The sequence below is a fragment of the Anomaloglossus baeobatrachus genome, chromosome 10, assembly GCF_048569485.1.
Source record: "Anomaloglossus baeobatrachus isolate aAnoBae1 chromosome 10, aAnoBae1.hap1, whole genome shotgun sequence".
Lineage (NCBI taxonomy): Eukaryota > Metazoa > Chordata > Amphibia > Anura > Aromobatidae > Anomaloglossus > Anomaloglossus baeobatrachus.
In genome coordinates, this window is record NC_134362.1 from 64,377,913 (window position 1) to 64,397,693 (window position 19,781).

At 38.1% G+C, this 19,781-nt stretch overlaps 1 protein-coding gene across 1 annotated transcript in view; it reads left to right on the forward strand.

Moving 5' to 3' along the window:
* The window catches only part of LOC142255371 (mucin-5AC-like), a 44,455-nt gene that overhangs the window by 900 nt on the left and 23,774 nt on the right, over positions 1–19,781 (forward strand). The window contains exons 2-30 of the mRNA XM_075326947.1: positions 1,952–2,050; positions 2,204–2,266; positions 2,712–2,973; positions 3,062–3,176; positions 3,303–3,393; positions 3,618–3,724; positions 3,894–4,110; positions 4,360–4,485; positions 5,317–5,434; positions 8,019–8,157; positions 8,436–8,546; positions 9,073–9,142; positions 9,239–9,376; positions 9,460–9,624; positions 9,780–9,874; positions 10,263–10,389; positions 12,190–12,445; positions 12,528–12,574; positions 13,656–13,756; positions 14,160–14,311; positions 14,404–14,542; positions 14,640–14,750; positions 15,331–15,510; positions 15,635–15,874; positions 16,491–16,647; positions 16,804–16,932; positions 17,252–17,396; positions 17,967–18,010; positions 19,041–19,247. Coding sequence (XP_075183062.1) covers positions 1,952–2,050; positions 2,204–2,266; positions 2,712–2,973; positions 3,062–3,176; positions 3,303–3,393; positions 3,618–3,724; positions 3,894–4,110; positions 4,360–4,485; positions 5,317–5,434; positions 8,019–8,157; positions 8,436–8,546; positions 9,073–9,142; positions 9,239–9,376; positions 9,460–9,624; positions 9,780–9,874; positions 10,263–10,389; positions 12,190–12,445; positions 12,528–12,574; positions 13,656–13,756; positions 14,160–14,311; positions 14,404–14,542; positions 14,640–14,750; positions 15,331–15,510; positions 15,635–15,874; positions 16,491–16,647; positions 16,804–16,932; positions 17,252–17,396; positions 17,967–18,010; positions 19,041–19,247 — 3,951 coding nt within the window. The remainder of the gene's footprint in view (positions 1–1,951; positions 2,051–2,203; positions 2,267–2,711; positions 2,974–3,061; positions 3,177–3,302; positions 3,394–3,617; positions 3,725–3,893; positions 4,111–4,359; positions 4,486–5,316; positions 5,435–8,018; positions 8,158–8,435; positions 8,547–9,072; positions 9,143–9,238; positions 9,377–9,459; positions 9,625–9,779; positions 9,875–10,262; positions 10,390–12,189; positions 12,446–12,527; positions 12,575–13,655; positions 13,757–14,159; positions 14,312–14,403; positions 14,543–14,639; positions 14,751–15,330; positions 15,511–15,634; positions 15,875–16,490; positions 16,648–16,803; positions 16,933–17,251; positions 17,397–17,966; positions 18,011–19,040; positions 19,248–19,781) is intronic.

The window sequence follows — 19,781 nt, forward strand, 5'->3', positions numbered from 1 at the left end:
TCCATGAGCGCAGCCCGAACATCGTGATAATATCCACTTTGCCATATTGTTCACCTATTGTATCATTTATACATTGTGAATATATCTACAATTGTGAGTATATTTTATGTTTTCCCTGTAAATCTATGCATTATTATAACAAACTGCATACGATAAAACCTTATAAACTTTATTTCTTGTGCGTACAGTTCATGGACCAACCCTGTAAGAGCTTTTATAGCAAAGAACAGGAGAAATGAGCATTACAGCATCAATATAGTATATATTTAATGAATCAATCCATACAATAGAGTAATAAACCATTATCAAGCTGTCTATCGGCACCTTTAATCTTTAAAACACTTATAACACCAATGACTCATCTCAGCTGAAATCTAAGTGAAAGTGAATCTTATTTCCAAGTAGCAGGTGGAGAACAGGTGTATGATTACATTCCAGAGCACCAAGACATGAATATAGGAAAAAGGAGTAATATTGATTCTTATCTGTACGTTTTACACAAGAAATGCAGAAAGAAACCCTATGTTTGTTCACATTTTGATCTTCAGACTGTTAGATAATAATGGGATTGTATTGGGTTTTATTTCGGAGCCATTCATATTGCTATAAGTTTTCTCTTGTGACATCTTTATTTGTCACAACACAATGTGTTGGTTGGATAATATTAATGAGAGAATCTTTTCCACTTGGGCTAGGCTCTCCATCAAAGACTACATTGAGGTTTCTGTTGGACTTCCCAAACAACTTGATTCCAATGAGAACTCCGACCATATCTCCGATGGCGCCATTCAAAGTCACAGTTTGGCTTCCGCCTTGGCTGTTTTCGTCTTTTTTTTCGACATGCAGAAAATGTAGTAGGAAAAAGACGAATACTGTCAGGATGGCGGCCATATAGTGGCTCAATTGGCTTCATTTTAGTGAATGACCCAGTTGGGACGATGACTGAGTTCCCATCGGAATCCTGGTGTTTGGAGATTCCGACAGAAACCCTGACGTAGTGCTCAATGGAGAGCTGTGGATAATTGTGAGCCTAGCCTTATAGTTGCATGGTTATACATAGGTCAATCATGTGCACTATATAAAATGTTATTTTAAGTCTAGCCAAATATTTGTTTGGGTATGTTGAAATTTTGAAAATTACAGGAATATATTATAGATACATACAAGTAGAGGAATTCTAAACTCCATCACCAAAGACCAGCACAAATTCAAGAAGAAATTAAATGAAAAATCATATTTTTTCATTAGTTCCTCTATTCTTGTATTTGCTGGAGCTAGGCATGCTTGACAGTAGTAATGTGAGCACTAATCAGCTTTACTGTCTAATCAATTGTACCTTATTATACAGGGTAGCAATGTAATACATATGCTTTTTCTTCATTTCACTAAGGCTAAGTTCACATGTCTAGTAATCATCCATTAGAACAGATCCTGCAGAAATCCGTTCACAAAAAGTCCTACAAACACAACTTTTTTGTCCACTTGTAAAAAATTGATTTTTGCAGGATCCATTTTTTTACATTGAAGTCTACGGAAAATGGATCCGTTAACTGATTGCTATTTATCTTCTATTTGAAATTGATCCAGAAAGAAAATAAGGGATCTTTTACAAATGCAAGAAAAACGGCTGGCCAAATAGCAATCAGTTAACGAGATCCGTTTTACATAGACTCCAATGTTAAAAAAATGAATAATGCGAAAATCATTTTTTTCAAAACGGACGAAAAATTGCGTTTGCACAACTTTTTTGCCAACAGATGGCTAGACCCAATCTAACGGATGATTACTAGACATGGGAACTTTACTTTACTCCAACTAGAGATGGAAAGAGTTATGAGCTGTGAATAAACTTGATATTTGGTATTTATTTTATCAGATAATAAATCTACAATAGGTCTTCCTTTTTGAAACCCCATTTTGTTAAATGCACCCTTATTTTATTTTTCTTTAGCTCAGGAATATGAAGACTACCATGTCGATGAGACAATTGACTACGACATTGATCAGACAATGCAAGGACAACAACATCAAAAGAGCAAACAACCAACCGGTAAGTGATATTTCTCAGAATGACATACTTATATTTATTAAACCAATGATTACAAAATGGTTTATTATGCTGATATGTTAGAGAAATACATCAATAATGCTGATATCAAACATTATCTATTACTCTCCTAACATCCTCTCCAACTATTTTCAGTTCTGTTAACTGGACCTCCAAGAATATCAGTCATCCCGGTGGCGTCACAAACCGTAGTGAGAGGTAAGTCAATGAGGTTATGTTAATATTCTACAAATATGCTAAGAAAAAAACAATATCTAACCCCATTATGCATTTTCTATACATAATCATATAAACCATAAAGACAGGTGTTTCCGAGAGTGGACAAAGTCAAGGTTGTCCTCCATTTATTTGATATTGAGTTTTGAAAGTCTATGATGGAAACCTATAAAGGAGTCTTCCAGTAGGCACAAAATAAGGGTTATGGAGATGGTTGAGGATAGCAAACAAGAACCAGATTCTTCCATCTTGTCGTGACCAAGTATCATGAGTGGTGCCTTGTTTATTCACTGCTTCCTCTAAGCACAGTAAACCGTTCCTTGGGTCATTGGAGCTGAACAAATGCAACAATTTTTGCCATTATCCTGTTTATTAGTATAATTATGTTAACTGCAATCAAATTTACATTATTCTATTTTACTTGCAGCTATCAACACAGCCCACAATAACAGAGTTTGCAGTACCTGGGGGAACTTCCATTTCAAGAACTTTGATGGAGACATATTCTACTTCCCTGGTACTTGTAACTATGTCTATGCATCTCACTGCCATAGCTCATATGAAGACTTCAACATCCAAATCCGTCGTACCGTTGTGGACAACACTCCAGTCATCGAGAAGATCACCATGAAACTTGATGGACTTATAGTTCAGATTAATCGCAATACGGTCTCAATAAATGGAAATGAGTGAGTGTCCTTATTAATCGATTGAAAAATTAAAAATAAAACAAATGTGACATGTTTTATTAATTACTGATCTCCTGTTCGGGTACAGGGTTCAGCTGCCTTTCAGTGGTTCTGGCATTCAGATTGAGAAACATGGAGTATATCTCTCACTGACCTCCAAGCTTGGTCTGGTCTTCATGTGGAACGATGATGATAGTCTACTGGTAAGACCACAGAATTGATATATCTTAACCATTGTAGAAAATGGTCAGTCAGTTGCAGAAGACTTTATCTTGACCTTTGATATCGTTTTTCCTAATAAAAATGTTTCCTTTTCCCTTTTTTTGCAGCTGGAACTGGATGAGAAGTATTCCAACCAGACTTGTGGGTTGTGTGGGGATTTCAACGGCATCTCTATCCACAATGAGTTCATTTCCAATGGTTAGATTTCATGTCTTCTATATTAACATACTTGTATTTTACATTCTAGTAAAATATCTTGATATACATAGAGTACTTCCACACATAAATATTATTTTTGTGACACTGATACGGAGCTTTCAATGCATTAGGCATTACTGGTCTTACAAATGCCAAGTTTGGATTCATCTCATGTATCATCTAATGTTTCTTCATCTTATGGTTCACCTTTTTCATGTCTGTAGGAATCCAAATCACAGAGTCCCAGTTTGGAAATCTTCAGAAGTTGGATGGACCCACAGAACAATGCCATGATGTGCCTCCTACACCCAAGAGCAACTGTACCGATTATGTAAGTAAAGGTCATAGGAATGGCCATTATGGGATACCAACCCATAGTAATATGTTAAGACCAGTTTTATTTGGTATATTTGGAGCTCAAAGAACACCATAAATGTTTTAGGAACAGTTCTGTCACATTGATTTGTTTAGAAGTTTTTAAGCGCCTCTGTTTATTGCAGGAGAACATCTGTGAGTCGATTCTTCTGGGTGGAGCATTCTCAAATTGCCATTCAGTGGTGGCTGTCGAACAATACATTGAAGCTTGTGTGCAAGACCTGTGCCGGTGTAATAGCAAAACTGTTGCTCTTTGCTTGTGTGATACATTTGCTGAGTACTCAAGGCAATGTGCTCATGCTGGAGCCGAACCACAGAACTGGAGAAATAAAGATCTGTGCCGTAAGTATCTTCTACGGTTGGATTTGTACAAACACAAGAACTTGGCACAATGTGTACAAAAATCGGAAATTTAAGGCTTTATGCTAAGTACATTAAATAAATATACAACACACTGTTCAATTAAATGTTCAGTTTTGGGTGTCTACCATGGTAATAGTGGTCATGGTTGTGGACGCCCTCAACTTGCTTGTTAGTTACAAGGTACATTATCATTGACAGGCCCCTAATATAACGCTTTGTTACTTTCAGCTAAAACATGTCCCTTCAACATGCAATACCAGGAATGTGGATCTCCATGTGCAGACACTTGCACCAACCCAGAGAGAAGTAATTTATGTGAAAATCACTGTTTAGAAGGCTGCTTCTGCCCTCCAGGTATGTGTTTTCTATGTTGTCTTAACAGAGTAGCTACAAACTTTTTGCAATCAAGGAACCTTTGAAAAATGTTTGCATTGTTAAGCAAACCATGCAACTATTTCTAATGTTCTTCTCTCTTTGGGAACCCTAATTTCGCTGTAAGGAATAGTGATGAGTGAGCACTACCATGCGCAGGTGTTTGGTACTCATAACTAGATATGAGTGAGCACTACCATGTTCAGGTGCTCAGTTCTCGTAACTAGTGATGAGTGGGCACTACCATGCTCTGGTGCTCAGTACTCATAACTAGTGATGAGCGAGCACTACCATGCTCGGGTGCTCAGTACTCGTAACTAGTGATGAGCGAGCACTACCATGTTCAGGTGTTCAGTACTCGTAACTAGTGATGAGTGAGTACTACCATGCTCAGGTGCTCAGTACTCGTAACTAGTGATGAGCGAGCACTACCATGTTCAGGTGTTCAGTACTCGTAACTAGTGATGAGTGAGCACTACCATGCTTGAGTGCTCAGTACTCAAAGCAATCACATCGAATGCTCAGATGGCCGCGAATATTATCCCAAGAATAATGGAAGTCAAAGAACCTCAAGCATTTTTCCGTAAGATCTTCCGGAAAATCGCTTGAAGTTCCTATTGAGTTCCATTATACTGGGTATACGAGTCACGCATGTCCAGGCATCCGACCTGCTCGTTTCAAGTACCGAGCACCTGAGCATGGTAGTGCTCGCTCATCACTAGTAAGGAACCTTATTTGGCTCCACAGAGCCCTGTTTGAAAAGAAATGGACCTTCACTTAGGAAAAGTCAACTAATTTTGCTGTTTGTTTTAGGGACCATATTTAATGACATTAATAACTCCGGCTGTGTCCCACTTGAACAATGCTCATGTACGTTCAACAGTAACAGCTATGCTGCTGGAACATCATACAGCACATCCTGCAGCACTTGGTGAGTATATCATAGGCTTAGTTACAAAAAACTGTGCACCAGTTTTCCACCATCTCAGTAGCATAATTTGAAGCATTGGTTGAAATGATCTATAGGGTTTTCAGAGGCGGATATATCATTGGTGCAACCTGGGGCCCTAGAGGTAATGGGGCCCATTTCTATCCTCCAAAGCAGGTGAAACTGTGCACGTTGATGAGCTCTTTGGGCTGCAAAGGGCACATATATTGTTTTTGCACAGGGGTCTCTTCTGTCTGTGTCCGCCAGTGAGGGTCATAATATGTTATCCAGGTTCATGTATCAAGAAAAGATGGAGTCCAAATGATAACGCTATGAGCGTAACTGCACTGAATATTTACATAAAGTGGTATCAGCGGAGAGCTGCCCTTTTACCAAATGGGTGGTGTGTCACATGAATTCGTAGCCAATCATAATATTAGCATGCACTCAGATTAATAAAAATAACACCCTTCAATCAAACATTGAGTGATCAAGTGCAAACTCCTCTCTTTGATTAATTGATAAGCGATGTGACATTTTTGGGCTTGTAAGACATCACCACCCTGATATGTATTGTTCACAGCCTGGGTCTAATCTTTTGACTATTGACTTTGGCTTATAGAGATAAGAACTGGTTCTTGGAGATTGTCAACTTTGCTTTACCTCTCTACACATTTTGGAAAAAGGCCACCTAAACCAACAAACGTTATTTAATACAAAATTCTAGCTTACAACGAAAACATAACACAGCATTCTAATTATTGTCATCTTTTTTTTTATTTTTTTTTGGCGTTCCTCTAGTTTGGGTGCCTGACAACAAAAAGGGCAAGGGTGTACAAAAGTTGTAAAAATTTATTTTCACAATGTTAACAGTCTAAGATACACAATAACCTAAACAATTTGATACAATATAAAAATATATAATTTGACTAGAACATGGTGATATAAAGCTATTTTAAAATTGTGAGGGGCAATACAACAAACTTATCAGAAAGAGGAATATATAATACATTTTGTCTAAGCTACAGAAAAAGAGAGGGAATAGCCTAAAAAATAAATATAACATAAAAATATATAATTTTATGAGAACATGGAGATAATAAGCCATATTAAAATTGCGAGGGGCAATACAACAAACTTATCAGAAAGAGGAATATATAACACATTTTGTCTAAGCTACAGAAAAAGAGAGGAAATAACCTAAAAAAACTAGATATATCATAAAAATATATAATTTATAACTAGATGGAAATAAAAATCTATATTGAAATTGTGGGGGCAATACATAAAAGAAAGTTCACAACAAACGTATTAGAAAGGGGTATATAGTACATATTGTCTAAGCTACACAAAAAGAGGGGGAATAACAAAAAAAATAGATATAAAATATATAATTTTATTAGAACGTGGAGATAAAAAGATATATTAAAATTGTGGGGCAATACAACAAAGGCATCAGAAAGGGGAGTATATAATAAATACTGTCTACGCTACACAAAAAGTAAGGGAATAACCTAAAAAAATAGATATATCATAAAAATATATAATTTACAACAACATGGAGATCAAAATCTATATTAAAATTGTGGGGAGCAATATATAAAAGAAAGTTCACAACAAATATCAGGAAGTGGAGTATATAATACAAAGTGCCTGAGCTATACAAAAAGAGAGGGAATAATCTAAAAAAAATAGACATCATAAAAATATATAATTGTATTACAATATGGAGATAAAATTGTGGGGGGCAATACACAAAAGAAAGTTCACAACATATGTATCAGAAAGGGGATATGTAATACATACTGTCTAGGCTACACAAAAAGAGAGGGAATAACCTAAAAAAATAGATACCTTATAAAAATATATAATTTTAATAAAACATGGAGATAAAAAGCTATATTAAAATTGTGGAAGTAATACACAAAATAAAAGTCATCACAAACGTCTAAGAAAAGAGGGTGTGAACTACAAAATAATGTATTCTCTATAACAAAAAATAAAAAAAATAACATATAAACATAAGATATAGCAAATAAATGTGATAGAATTTAATGAAATCAGTGTAATAAATATATGAATAAATAAATAAATACACTGCATATATCAATTACAAAACATACTATAGAAAGGGAAACAAAATTTGAATCAGGACCCCAGGATTCCGACGTACGTTTCGCCTTTGACTACCTCAGGAGTGATGTCTCAACATTCTCCTTTCTGATGCATTTGTTGCCAACTTTCTTTTGTTTATTGCCTTTCACAGTTTTAATATAGCTTTTTATCTCCTTGTTCTAATAAATTCATAACTAGAACTAGAAGCTCCGATGTTTTTGTAATATTTTTGCTAACTACTCAGCTAGATAAAGGCTTTACAGACTGTCATTTGCAGTAACGATTTGGAAACTTGGATTTAGGAAGCAAATGAACAATGAAAAGGAAATTCTATGGCCTTAGAAGTATACTTTTTTGTTACAAAAACCTCATTTGCACCCAGGCAGGCATTTCTATATATATTTCAGATGTGTTGTCTATTATTTTGAATCGGTGTAACATTGGGTTTTAATAGTTACTTATATTTTTTCAGTGTGTGCAATGGAGGAAAGTGGGACTGCAACAACCTGCCGTGCCCTGCAACCTGTTCTATTGATGGAGGATCACATATTACAACGTATGATCAAACTCATTACAACGTACATGGAGACTGCAACTATGTACTGACCAAGGTAAGGGGATACAATCGTCAACTAGTGTCCATCCATCCATCCATCCATCTATCCATCCATCCATCCACTCATCCATCCATCCATCCATCCATCCATCCACCCGTCAATCCATCCATCCATCCATCCATCCATCCACCCGTCAATCCATCCATCCACCCATTCATCCATCCGTTCATCTATCCATCCATCCATCCATCCATCCATCCATCTAACATGTCATGCAGTACAATATTATGATTATGTTCTCTAACATTTCATTTCCATTTTTCTCCATTCAGGATTGCAATGGAAACTCTTTTACCATACTGACAGAGCTGCGTAAATGTGGTCTGACCGAAAGTGAGACTTGCCTTAAGAGTGCTACTCTCATCCTTAATGGAGGAGAAACAGTAAGTGATAATCACGTTGGCTTCCCATAATCCAGTACAATGCCCATTTATGTTTTCTAGACACACAATCACTATATTGCTCATACACTTATTTTCACTGTGTTTGCATAAATCCCATTGTGATCGATGCTTTTTTTTATTTTCAGTATTGCTGTTACGTAAAGTGTATAATAATAATCTATTGCTCATTTGCTTCTTATTGCTGCCTTGTCTTAAACTATGTATAATTAAAGTATAATTCTAGTTATAGTATCTGAAAGCATATTTTTAGCATACGTCATCATTTCTTGGTGGCCTGACCTTTGGGACCCAATTATTGCAGAGCGGGCAGCATGTAGGCTGCGTATGCTAATCCACGTGTTTTGAAAAAGCTGCACCTATCCACTCATTGTAGAAAGTGATGGTATATCTTAGCTATATTTTTTTACTTTCTAGGTTATGATATTAATGGTATCTTTTGATTATTAGAAGAATACTTAGAATGCATCTTCATCTTCACTCCTTTTCTATCTTCTTATCCAAACAGATCATTGTCATCAAGCCTTGCGGTAGTGTCTTTGTAAACAGCATCTACACTCAGCTGCCGGTATCTGCAGGTAGGATATCACATTGAGATTACCTTTAATTCGGTGATTGTCGTGGTCATGTCATCTGCCATGTTTTTTTATTAATTGTACCACATTTCATTACAGCCAATATAACCATGTTCAGACCTTCATCGTTCTACATTGTTGTTGAGACAAACTTGGGAGTACAAGTGGTGGCTCAGCTGACTCCATTTATGCAGGTTTATGTGGCGTTGGACCCAACGTTCAAGGATCAGACATGCGGTAGGTTTGACTTTCCCTTAATGCCTACACTATATCAGTCGTACTATGGATGGAATTCTTCTTATAGATATTGATCTTCTCAGGTCTCTGTGGAAACTTCAATGACAAACAATCGGACGACTTCCAGACCATCAGTGGTGTCATTGAAGGAACAGCTGCTTCCTTTGCCAACACATGGAAGACCCAAGCAGACTGTGTCAATGTTAAGAATGTCTATGAAGACCCTTGCTCTCTGAGTGTTGAAAATGGTAAGGTTGGCATTAGTTATATCAGTTGTCCAAGCCTAAGCCTAAGAAAAGCCTAAGCCAAGGCCTAAATTTAGTATTTCAATTTCAATGAAGAAACTTAGAGCTGAATTTTGATGACTATATTGTCTTATATTTGCTATTTTCCCATACTATAGAGCAATATGCCCAGCATTGGTGCGGCCTTATATCCGACCCAACTGGTCCATTTGCCGCCTGCCATGCTTCTGTCAATCCACAAGTTTACCAACAGGTAAGGGGGTCCAATTTGGACGTATGACAAATGACAAAATAGATTCTTTCTGGGAGGTCCTAAAAATGTATCAAAGTAACTGTATGAGCCTTTGTATGTCACTGCTGGGGACAATATATAACACCCTTTTGGTATAAGCCTTATATACTTCTACCACTTTGGAATAATACATTACCCCCGTTTTCTACCCTAAAGCACCAAGAAATGAGCACAGCTTTAGACCAACATTAGTGACATTACTCCCTCCACAATTTTACATCTTAAGAGTAATTTTAATATTAATATTTTTTTCTTATTTTCTGTTGTCCAAATTTGGGTGCGTCTTATAGTCCGAAAAATATGGTAAATAATTGACAGTCACCGATAACTATGGTTTTGTCTTTTGTAGAACTGTATGTTTGATACCTGTAACTGCGAGAAAAGTGAAGATTGCATGTGTGCCTCCCTGTCATCCTACGCCCACGCCTGTGCGGTCAAAGGAGTCATAGTGACCGAATGGAGAAGTGATGTCTGCAGTAAGTCTTTAAGAAATAAACATAATGTATGTGCTTAGAGATCTAAAGAGATTAATGGCTTGGTATATTAATTCTCAAAGAACCAAACTCCATTCTCTCATTTCTGTGTAGAGTGTTGAGCTGCAATACCAAAAACAACCCACAGTGGTGCTGTTTTACTAAAAAAAACTTAAAAAAGCCCCAAAATCTTAAAGAACCTTTTAAAACTCATTGATTAACAGTAACATTCTATATAGAATCAGTGTTGGACTGAGCTGCCAAGGGCCCATCAGCATCACTGATTCAGGGGGCCCACTAGTAACACTGATTCTGGGGGCCCACCAGTAACACTAATTCAGGGGGTCCAATAGTAACACTGATTCTGGGGGCCCACCAGTAACACTAATTCAGGGGGCCCAATAGTAACACTGATTCTGGAGGCCCACCAGTAACATTGATTCCTGGAGCTCACCAGTAACATTGATTCTGGGGGCCCACCAGTAACATTGATTCTGGGGGCCCACCAATAACACTGATTCTGGGGCCCCACCAGTAACAGATTCTGGGGGCTCACCAGTAACACTGATTCTGGGGGCTCACCAGTAACACTGATTCTGGGGGTCCACCAGTAACACTGATTCTGGGGGCTCACCAGTAGCACTGATTCTGGGGCCCCACCAGTAACAGATTCTGGGGGCTCACCAGTAACACTGATTCTGGGGGCTCACCAGTAACACTGATTTTGGGGGCCCACCAGCAACACTGATTCTGGGGCCCCACCAGTAACAGATTCTGGGGGCTCACCAGTAACACTGATTCCTGGGGCTCACCAGTAACATTGATTCTGGGGGCCCACCAGTAACATTGATTCTGGGGGCCCACCAATAACACTGATTCTGGGGCCCCACCAGTAACAGATTCTGGGGACTCACCAGTAACACTGATTCCTGGGGCTCACCAGTAACATTGATTCTGGGGGCCCACCAGTAACATTGATTCTGGGGGCCCACCAATAACACTGATTCTGGGGGCCCACCAATAACACTGATTCTGGGGCCCCACCAGTAACAGATTCTGGGGGCTCACCAGTAACACTGATTCTGGGGGCTCACCAGTAACACTGATTCTGGGGGTCCACCAGTAACACTGATTCTGGGGGCTCACCAGTAACACTGATTCTGGGGCCCCACCAGTAACAGATTCTGGGGGCTCACCAGTAACACTGATTCTAGGGGCCCACCAGTAACACTGATTCTGGGGAACCACCAGTAACACTGATTCTGGAGGCCTACCAGTAACATTGATTCTGGGGGCCCACCAGTAACACTGATTCTGGAGGCCTACCAGTAACACTGATTCTGTGGGCTCACCAGTAACACTGATTATGGGGGTCCACCAGTAACACTGTTTCTGGGGGCTCACCAGTAACACTGATTATGGGGGTCCAGCAGTAACACTGATTATGAGGGCCCATCAGTAACACTGATTCTGGGGGCCCACCAGTAACACTGTTTCTAGGGGCTCACTGTTCAGCTATATGCAAATTTTACATTAGCCTCATTTACACATTTATCTGGACTTCTATGTAATAATGCACTGGGAAGATTGTTTAGTGAATGATGAGATGCTGCTTTTTTTTCTGTACATAGTGAATAATGTAATGGGACGAAGTACTGCTCATATTGGGAAGTTAGTGGCTCACTCCAGCACAGGGGCCCACCAGAGAATTCTCCTGTTCTCCTGTGGGCCAGTCCCAGCATGTACGGAATTGAATTTCAATATATATTATCCATTTTAATTAACTTTTTTTTTCATACACAGCTAAATACATGAACAACTGCCCAAAAACATTGACATACACCTACTCCACCAGCACTTGCCAGCCTACATGCCGATCCCTCAGTGAGCCAGATATCACCTGTAACATCAAGTTTACCCCTGTGGATGGCTGCACTTGTGCCAAAGACTACTACATGGATGACAGCGGCAAATGTGTTCCCGCCGAAGCCTGCCCATGTTACTTTAAAGGTTCCGCCGTGCCTTCCGGAGAAGTTGTCCATGACAATGGCATCATGTGGTGAGTGTGGCTAACCGTAGATGAGCATTTTATACCAATGCTGCATCTATAAAACATAACTTCAATATTCTCTTGTTTGCAGCACTTGCAATCTGGGAAAACTCACCTGTATTGGAACAGTCGTACCAAGTAAGAATATTAATTTGTTAGCCTCCGAACAGTCATAAGTACACTTTTTTGAACATGAAGCATTGATTTTGGGGAAAATTTGCACTAGTGTTTTGTCTTTTTGCCTTAAAAAAATCCCCAAATCAAGGTTCATCTCTTGTTTTAACCAAAAAGTGCAACTTTTTTCTATATTGGGAGGTCACGGGAAGTGGTGTGGTCTCCACCTTTTCAAAAGGTTTAGTAATATTGAAGTCAGAAAATTTTGACGCAAATCTAGACTTCCAATAGTCTATGTATAAATAATATACAGACCTTAGGTCAATCCAAAATGTGCCAAATATATTAAGAGGCATGTGCCAGAGTAGTTAAAGGGAATCTGTCAGCAGATTTTTGTTACCTTATCTGAGAGCAGCATTATGTAGGCAAAGAGATTCTGAATCCAATGATGTACCACTTAGATTACTGACTGCAGCCGTTCTCACACAGTGTTGTTAACACTAGAACTACTGAGGTAGTCATTTTGACTACTTTGCACCATGTATTTCTATATAGGTGTCACGAGTTCAGTAGTTCTAGTGTTAAATATAGTCATGTAGCAGAGCTGAGAGAGTTGCCCCAGCCCACACAGGACTCTCTATAGAGATTGTCAATCAGAGGAGGGACGTGCCAGACTGCCATGTATGTGACATTGTAGCCCGAGCAATGAGAAGTCCTTCTGCTTAAATAAACATAGCAAAAAGCAACAGATCAGACCTTGACAAGACAGGCATCCCTGAATTCTTTGTGTTAGCCCTTGCAGCATGCTGTCTTCAGCTTACATAGCAAAAACCTGCTGACAGATTTCCTTTACATACACTTTTTTATAATGGTGAATGTAATGCCAATAATAATCAATCTACCGGTAGTTCGGCACCTTAGCCCTGTATATAAATACAATGGCCAAGACATAAATGCTTTCTGGCACCACCCCTTTTACCCTGATGCCCTGCTAGTGTTTTACTTTCCTTCTGAAACTCCTTTTGCTAGAATTTTCTCAATATTTTTCTAATTTATTTCACATTTTTATCCTCTTAAAATACTTTCCTGTATCTTGTGGTTTCAGCTTGTACTGCTCCTATGGTTTATCTTGATTGCAAGAATGTTTCAGTGGGGACCAAGGGTGCGGAATGCCAGAAGAGTTGTCAGACCTTGGACATGGCTTGTGTGAGTATTTCTGACAACTGAGATATAGAATAAAAATGAAATAAAACATCATAATAAATGTATAAAGTTTCTAATAAGAAAAAAATGTCCCCTTTTATAACATTTCTAATGAGGTCAGTTAATTTTTGTCTTTCGTTTACCTGCAGTCACCACTAGATGGAGCTAAATAGCTAACTGCATACTGTTTTATTATGGTGTGATGGAATGAGTAAGAATTTTTTACTGTTAGAGCAAAAAGAGTATGGAACTAATTACCCTAGGATGTTAATGGTTTGTTAAATGTTTAAAGTGGTCCAAATGGAAAAGAGATTACACGTTATGTGTACAAGATTAATGGAGATGGGTGCTTGATCTATACATGCTACGTTAATTAAATACATATCTATTGTTTTATATCTTACAGTACAGTGCAAAATGCGTATCCGGCTGTGTGTGCCCTGCAGGTCTGGTCTCAGATGGCAAAGGCAGTTGCATCAATGAAAAAGAGTGCCCATGTATTCACAATGATGCCACATATCAACCAGGCGAGAAGATTAAGACGAAATGCAACACTTGGTATGAGAGTTCAGTTCTGGCCAAGGATAAACAAACTTTACCTAAAAATATGTGAAAAGGGGTCATTTCTAATTTTTCAAATATTTTAATAGTACCTGCAAAGACCGTATGTGGGAGTGTACAAACGACCCCTGCCTTGGTACCTGTGCTGTGTATGGTGATGGTCATTACATTACCTTTGATGGAAAACGCTACAGCTTTAATGGAGACTGTGAATATACACTTGCTCAGGTATAATAAATTACATGATGCAAATTAAAGTAGGTGTAGCATATCCATTCATGCCCATTAATTTACTTATTATAAATGTCTATTTTTTGGATTTTAGGATCATTGTGGCAAAGCGGGAAGTGACAGTACCTTCAGAGTCATCACTGAAAACATCCCATGCGGAACCACTGGAACCACTTGTTCTAAAAGCATTAAAGTCTTCCTGGGGGTAAGAAATGCATATTGAGATTGTTAAGAAATATTAGCCAGACTTAAGGATTTCATAGAGGAGGTATTTCCATTTGAGTCTGAACATAATCGATTAATAAATTTCAGGGCCATGTGATAAGGTTGCAGAGTGATGACCTCATCACGCTGCTGCACACTGGGTCACGGGATGACAAACTCTGCTCCTCTGGCTCTGCCTCTAGCACATGGATAATTTGCATGTGATGCCCTTGAAGTACTTCACATGCACATTAGTCATGTGTAGTGGCCAAAGCAACACGGCTGGGCCCCTCTGCTGCAGCTGTGACTGGGGCCCGGCCTGGGGTAATTACTTAGCTTATTTAGTCCCGGGCCGGGCCCCCCTTTTCACTGGGCCCCATACACCACTCATGGTTGTCATGCCGTGATGGTAGCCATGCAGTATTGTCAGCCTGAAGTGGCAAAATCTGGTGGTCTATAAGGTTGCCAAAATTTAGAACTTTGTGGTCAGTTTTTTGCTATCTGAAACAAAAGGTTTGTTGGGACTGAGATGGGTTTTTGTATGAATTGTTATGATTGAGGAATGAATTTTCCATTTGCAGACATATGAGTTAATTCTCACTGAAGAGCACATTGAAGTGGTAGAACGCGGTATTGGAGGAGTCGTTCCATACAAAGTCAGACATATGGGTATTTACCTGGTCATCGAAGCCGATAACGGCCTCATTCTCATGTGGGACAAAAGGACCAGCATGTTCATCAAGCTCAGTAAAGACTTTGAGGTAAAACTTTTCTCTATATCATTGGGCTTTTATTTTTCTGCCATTGAAGGACAATATAGACCAAGCTGTAGAATATGAAAGTCAATGGTCTAACCCTAATAAATTAACTATGTCCATATCACAGGGTAAAGTTTGTGGTCTGTGTGGAAACTACGATGGAGACGGTAACAATGACTTCACCACAAGAAGTCAGTCTGTGGTTGGAGATGTTACTGAGTTTGGAAACAGCTGGAAGATTTCTGGAACCTGTCCTGATGCCAAAGAACCCAAAGATGCCTGCAATGCCAACCCATACAGGAAATCCTGGTCACAGAAACAATGTAGTATCATCAACAGTAAAGTCTTTTCTGCCTGCCATGCCCAGGTATGAGGTCCCTACTATATTAATTATTTTCGTTCTTAATATACTTCTGTATTGAGATATTTTTCATCCTTATTGCATATTGTGATATCCTTTGTATAATGTTGGTAAATTCTTCTCAGTAGAACACATAGCTTTTGCTCCAAATCAAAGTTGAACCTTGAAAATTCGAAAGAAAATAATACCTACGGTCACTGATGGATTCACTGTTAAAGGGTTATTCCTATCTCCATGATCCTATCCTAATATGTAGTATATAATAGTCAAAAATCCATGAGAAACTGCAGAAATTTGCTGGTATCAGGTTAATTGGGTTTGAGGGCTCCATGAATCACAACATGCCCTTTCTCTTGGGAGAGAAGCTTCATATAGAAGGCTCCGATAGAGGGTTATTACATGTCTATTCTTACATGAAAAAACGGGCACAGAGTTGGGGGAAATTTTGCCGACATTTGTCTCTTCAAGTCAACAGAAGATTGAAAAGTCCACAATGAGGTGGTAGAAAAAAACATAAATCACACACTAAAAAATTATACATAGGAAAATACAAGAATTTACATCAATGGTTCACTGTCCAAATCACATAGAAATCTTAATTAAAAAAATATTATTTTTTCAGATTGACCCCTCAAAGTACTATGAAGCCTGTGTCACGGATTCTTGCGCTTGTGATTCTGGTGGAGACTGTGAATGTTTCTGTACCGCTGTGGCAGCCTATGCCCAGGCATGCGGAGAATTTGGAGTCTGTGTTAGCTGGAGAACCCCCAGTATCTGTCGTGAGTACCATAATGATACACAATGTCATGTTTCAATTAGCTTCTTCTCATGGTCGTAGGTTTCCTTGGAATTTACTATAATTTATATGTAAAGATTTATTTATAGGTTTCTATACATATTTATATGTAAACCTTGAATTTTGCTTTGTTCTCTAGCTCTTTTCTGCGATTATTACAACCCTGAAGGAGTGTGTGAGTGGCACTACAAACCTTGTGGTGCTCCATGTATGAAGACTTGTAGGAACCCTAGTGGAAAATGTATGCACGATCTCTCTGGCTTAGAAGGTATGAGAATAGCTCTCATTTCAACCATAATCTTGAAGTTATTTTTAAGTCAACACGGATGCATTTTGGGGCCGACAGATGAGCCATACTTTGAGAACAGAAAGCCCATTTCTCCAGACAAAAAATGTTTTTACAATCCAACTGAACTTATCATATTCTTGATTTCCGTCAAGCCCCATAGTTAGAAAATTCATTGATAAGTGGACCTGTCAGAAACAAATCTAAAGTCTACGGCGAGCATTAGCACATGGAGAAGATGGTGTCTACCTTAACTACATTTTTCGTAATCTAACACTTTTGTTTTCTCGTAACCGGGTAGGATGTTACCCAAGTTGTCCAGCAGCTACACCATTCTTTGACGAAGAAGATATGGAGTGTGTGGCTCAGTGCGGCTGCTACGATGATGAAGAAAATCACTACAAAGTTGGACAAGCTGTACCTACCACTGAGAACTGTAAGACTTGGTAAGTGATCCAGTTAACAGTTCATAAAAAGGACAATATTACTGTGGAAATGTTATATATAAGAACATATATGTATTTTATGACTTAGATCTTGTAAAGTATCTCTACTAGAGATGAGCGGACCTGTGGAAGCTTGGTTTGGCAGGTTCCTCTGGACTTTAGATAAAGTTCGGATTGGGAACCAGACTTGACCTGAACCCCAATGAAAGTCATTAAGTGGACAGTTTGGGTCTCTGTCTACATACAGCCAGCCATAGACAGATCTCTTCCAGGGGTGGGTGAACAGAGTTATCCCATTTTTTTTTTTTTGTACACTCTACATCTGATCATGCTGTTTGTACCCCCAGTGTGAGCAAATCAAACAGTGCAAGCAGCTCACACTGGGCTGAGCACTGAGTGTACCCGAGCACTGCAATAGTGGTTTGCATACATAAAGCACCAAAACTCAAAATCCGAACTTTGTTTTTTTTGTAAAGTCTGTGTTTGGTACAAAAACCAAACCTTGGGTTTGCTCATCTTAATCTCTACCTACTCACATACCTAAAAAATCTTGAATTTTTGTATCTACAGCACATGCAGTATGTCAGGAATAGAATGCAAGTTCCAGAAAGAAGGTAAATGTTCATTTCTTATAAGAATATCCAAACAATTATTGAAAATCAGAATCATCTAAAATATAGCATCATTATCAATAGCAATATCTGTTTGACTATATTTTGCAAAGTTACATACAGTGTAAACCATCTTATAAATATAAACTTAATTATAAAGTGTTTCGAAATATGTTGGCGCTACATAAATAAAATGTATTATTATTAGGGATGATCGAATACCTCAAATATTCGGCTTCGCGAATATCCAACGAATAGGTCGACGCTAAGCGAATATTCGATGCGCAATGTAAGTCTATCGGAAGCCCGAATAGTTCCAAATAGTTGTTATTTGAGTTCCCCATATACTTACATTGCACAACGAATATTCGCGAATAGTTGAATAGCGGCGACCTATTCGGCAAATATTCGCGAAGCCAAATATTTGAGGTATGCGATCATCCCTAATTATTATTATTATTATTATTATTATTACTATTATTTTTAGTGTTATGTTATTATTCTTATTTTATGGTATTGTTTATTATTATTATTATTATTATTATTATTATTTATGTAATAATTCAAGATCTAATTTCCTATATGTACCTTGTTGTGCTTATATCTGACTTATTCCCAAAAAGTAAAATATAGTTTAAATTTTTTTAATTTAAATTTTTTTCTTAAAGCACAATCTTTTATTTTTATCTGAAAAGTTCCACATTTTGAATCTGGTTATTTTCTTAATATTTCTTTATAGTGGATAGAACTCTGATTTTTTGGAACTCCAAATTTTAAGACAACATTCCATCACTAAACTGTATTCACTAAGCTCAGATGCTCCCCCTAGTGGTGACTTCAGGCAGTGAGAATCTTGTGAATTAGGTCTTGCGGTTTGGAGTTCTGTATCGGAAAAACAGCTACATATGATGTGATGGTCTTAGATTACTAGTTGACCCATCCCTATAGACACTTCCTCTTAAAATTATGCTCATGAATTATTTATAAAACTCATTGATGTGTTAATGATTCTCTTCACACTCTGTTTTTACAGCATGCCATTGTGAATACAATGGTAAAAAGTATAATTACAATGATGTTATATATAACACCACTGATAGCATCGGAGGCTGCCTTACCGCTATCTGCAAGGAAAATGGCACCATTTCCAGAGATGTTCTTCACTGCTCTACTACCACCACCACCACCACAACACACTTTACCTTTACCACAACAACAAAGCCCTCTACCATTGTTACAGGTATAGTTTTAGAAACTGTAAGAATGTACTACAGATTGAATTTCCTTAAATTATCCATGCTTTTTCAAGTAACAGAAGGGAAATTATTTTTACTCAAATTTTTCTTATTACAATCGTTTAGATCTATCTATTATCTATCTTTTATCTATCTATCTTTCTGTGCATCCATCCATTCAGCTGTCCATGCATCTATCCATCCATCCATCTGTCCATCCATCCAACCATCTATTCGTGCATCCATCCATCTATCTATTTATCTGTTCATGCATCCATTTATCCATCTGTTCATCCATCCATCTGTCTATCTATCTATGTGCATCCATCCACCCATCCATGCATCTATTTATCTATCTGTTCATGCATCCATCCATCTGTTCATACATCTGTCCATCCATCTATTTGTTTGTGCATTCATCCATCCATCCATCTATCTATTTGTATTTATCTTCTGTTCATGCATCCATCAATCTGTCCAACTATCTATCTATCCAACTATCGATCTATCTATCTATCCCTCTATCTATCTATCTATCC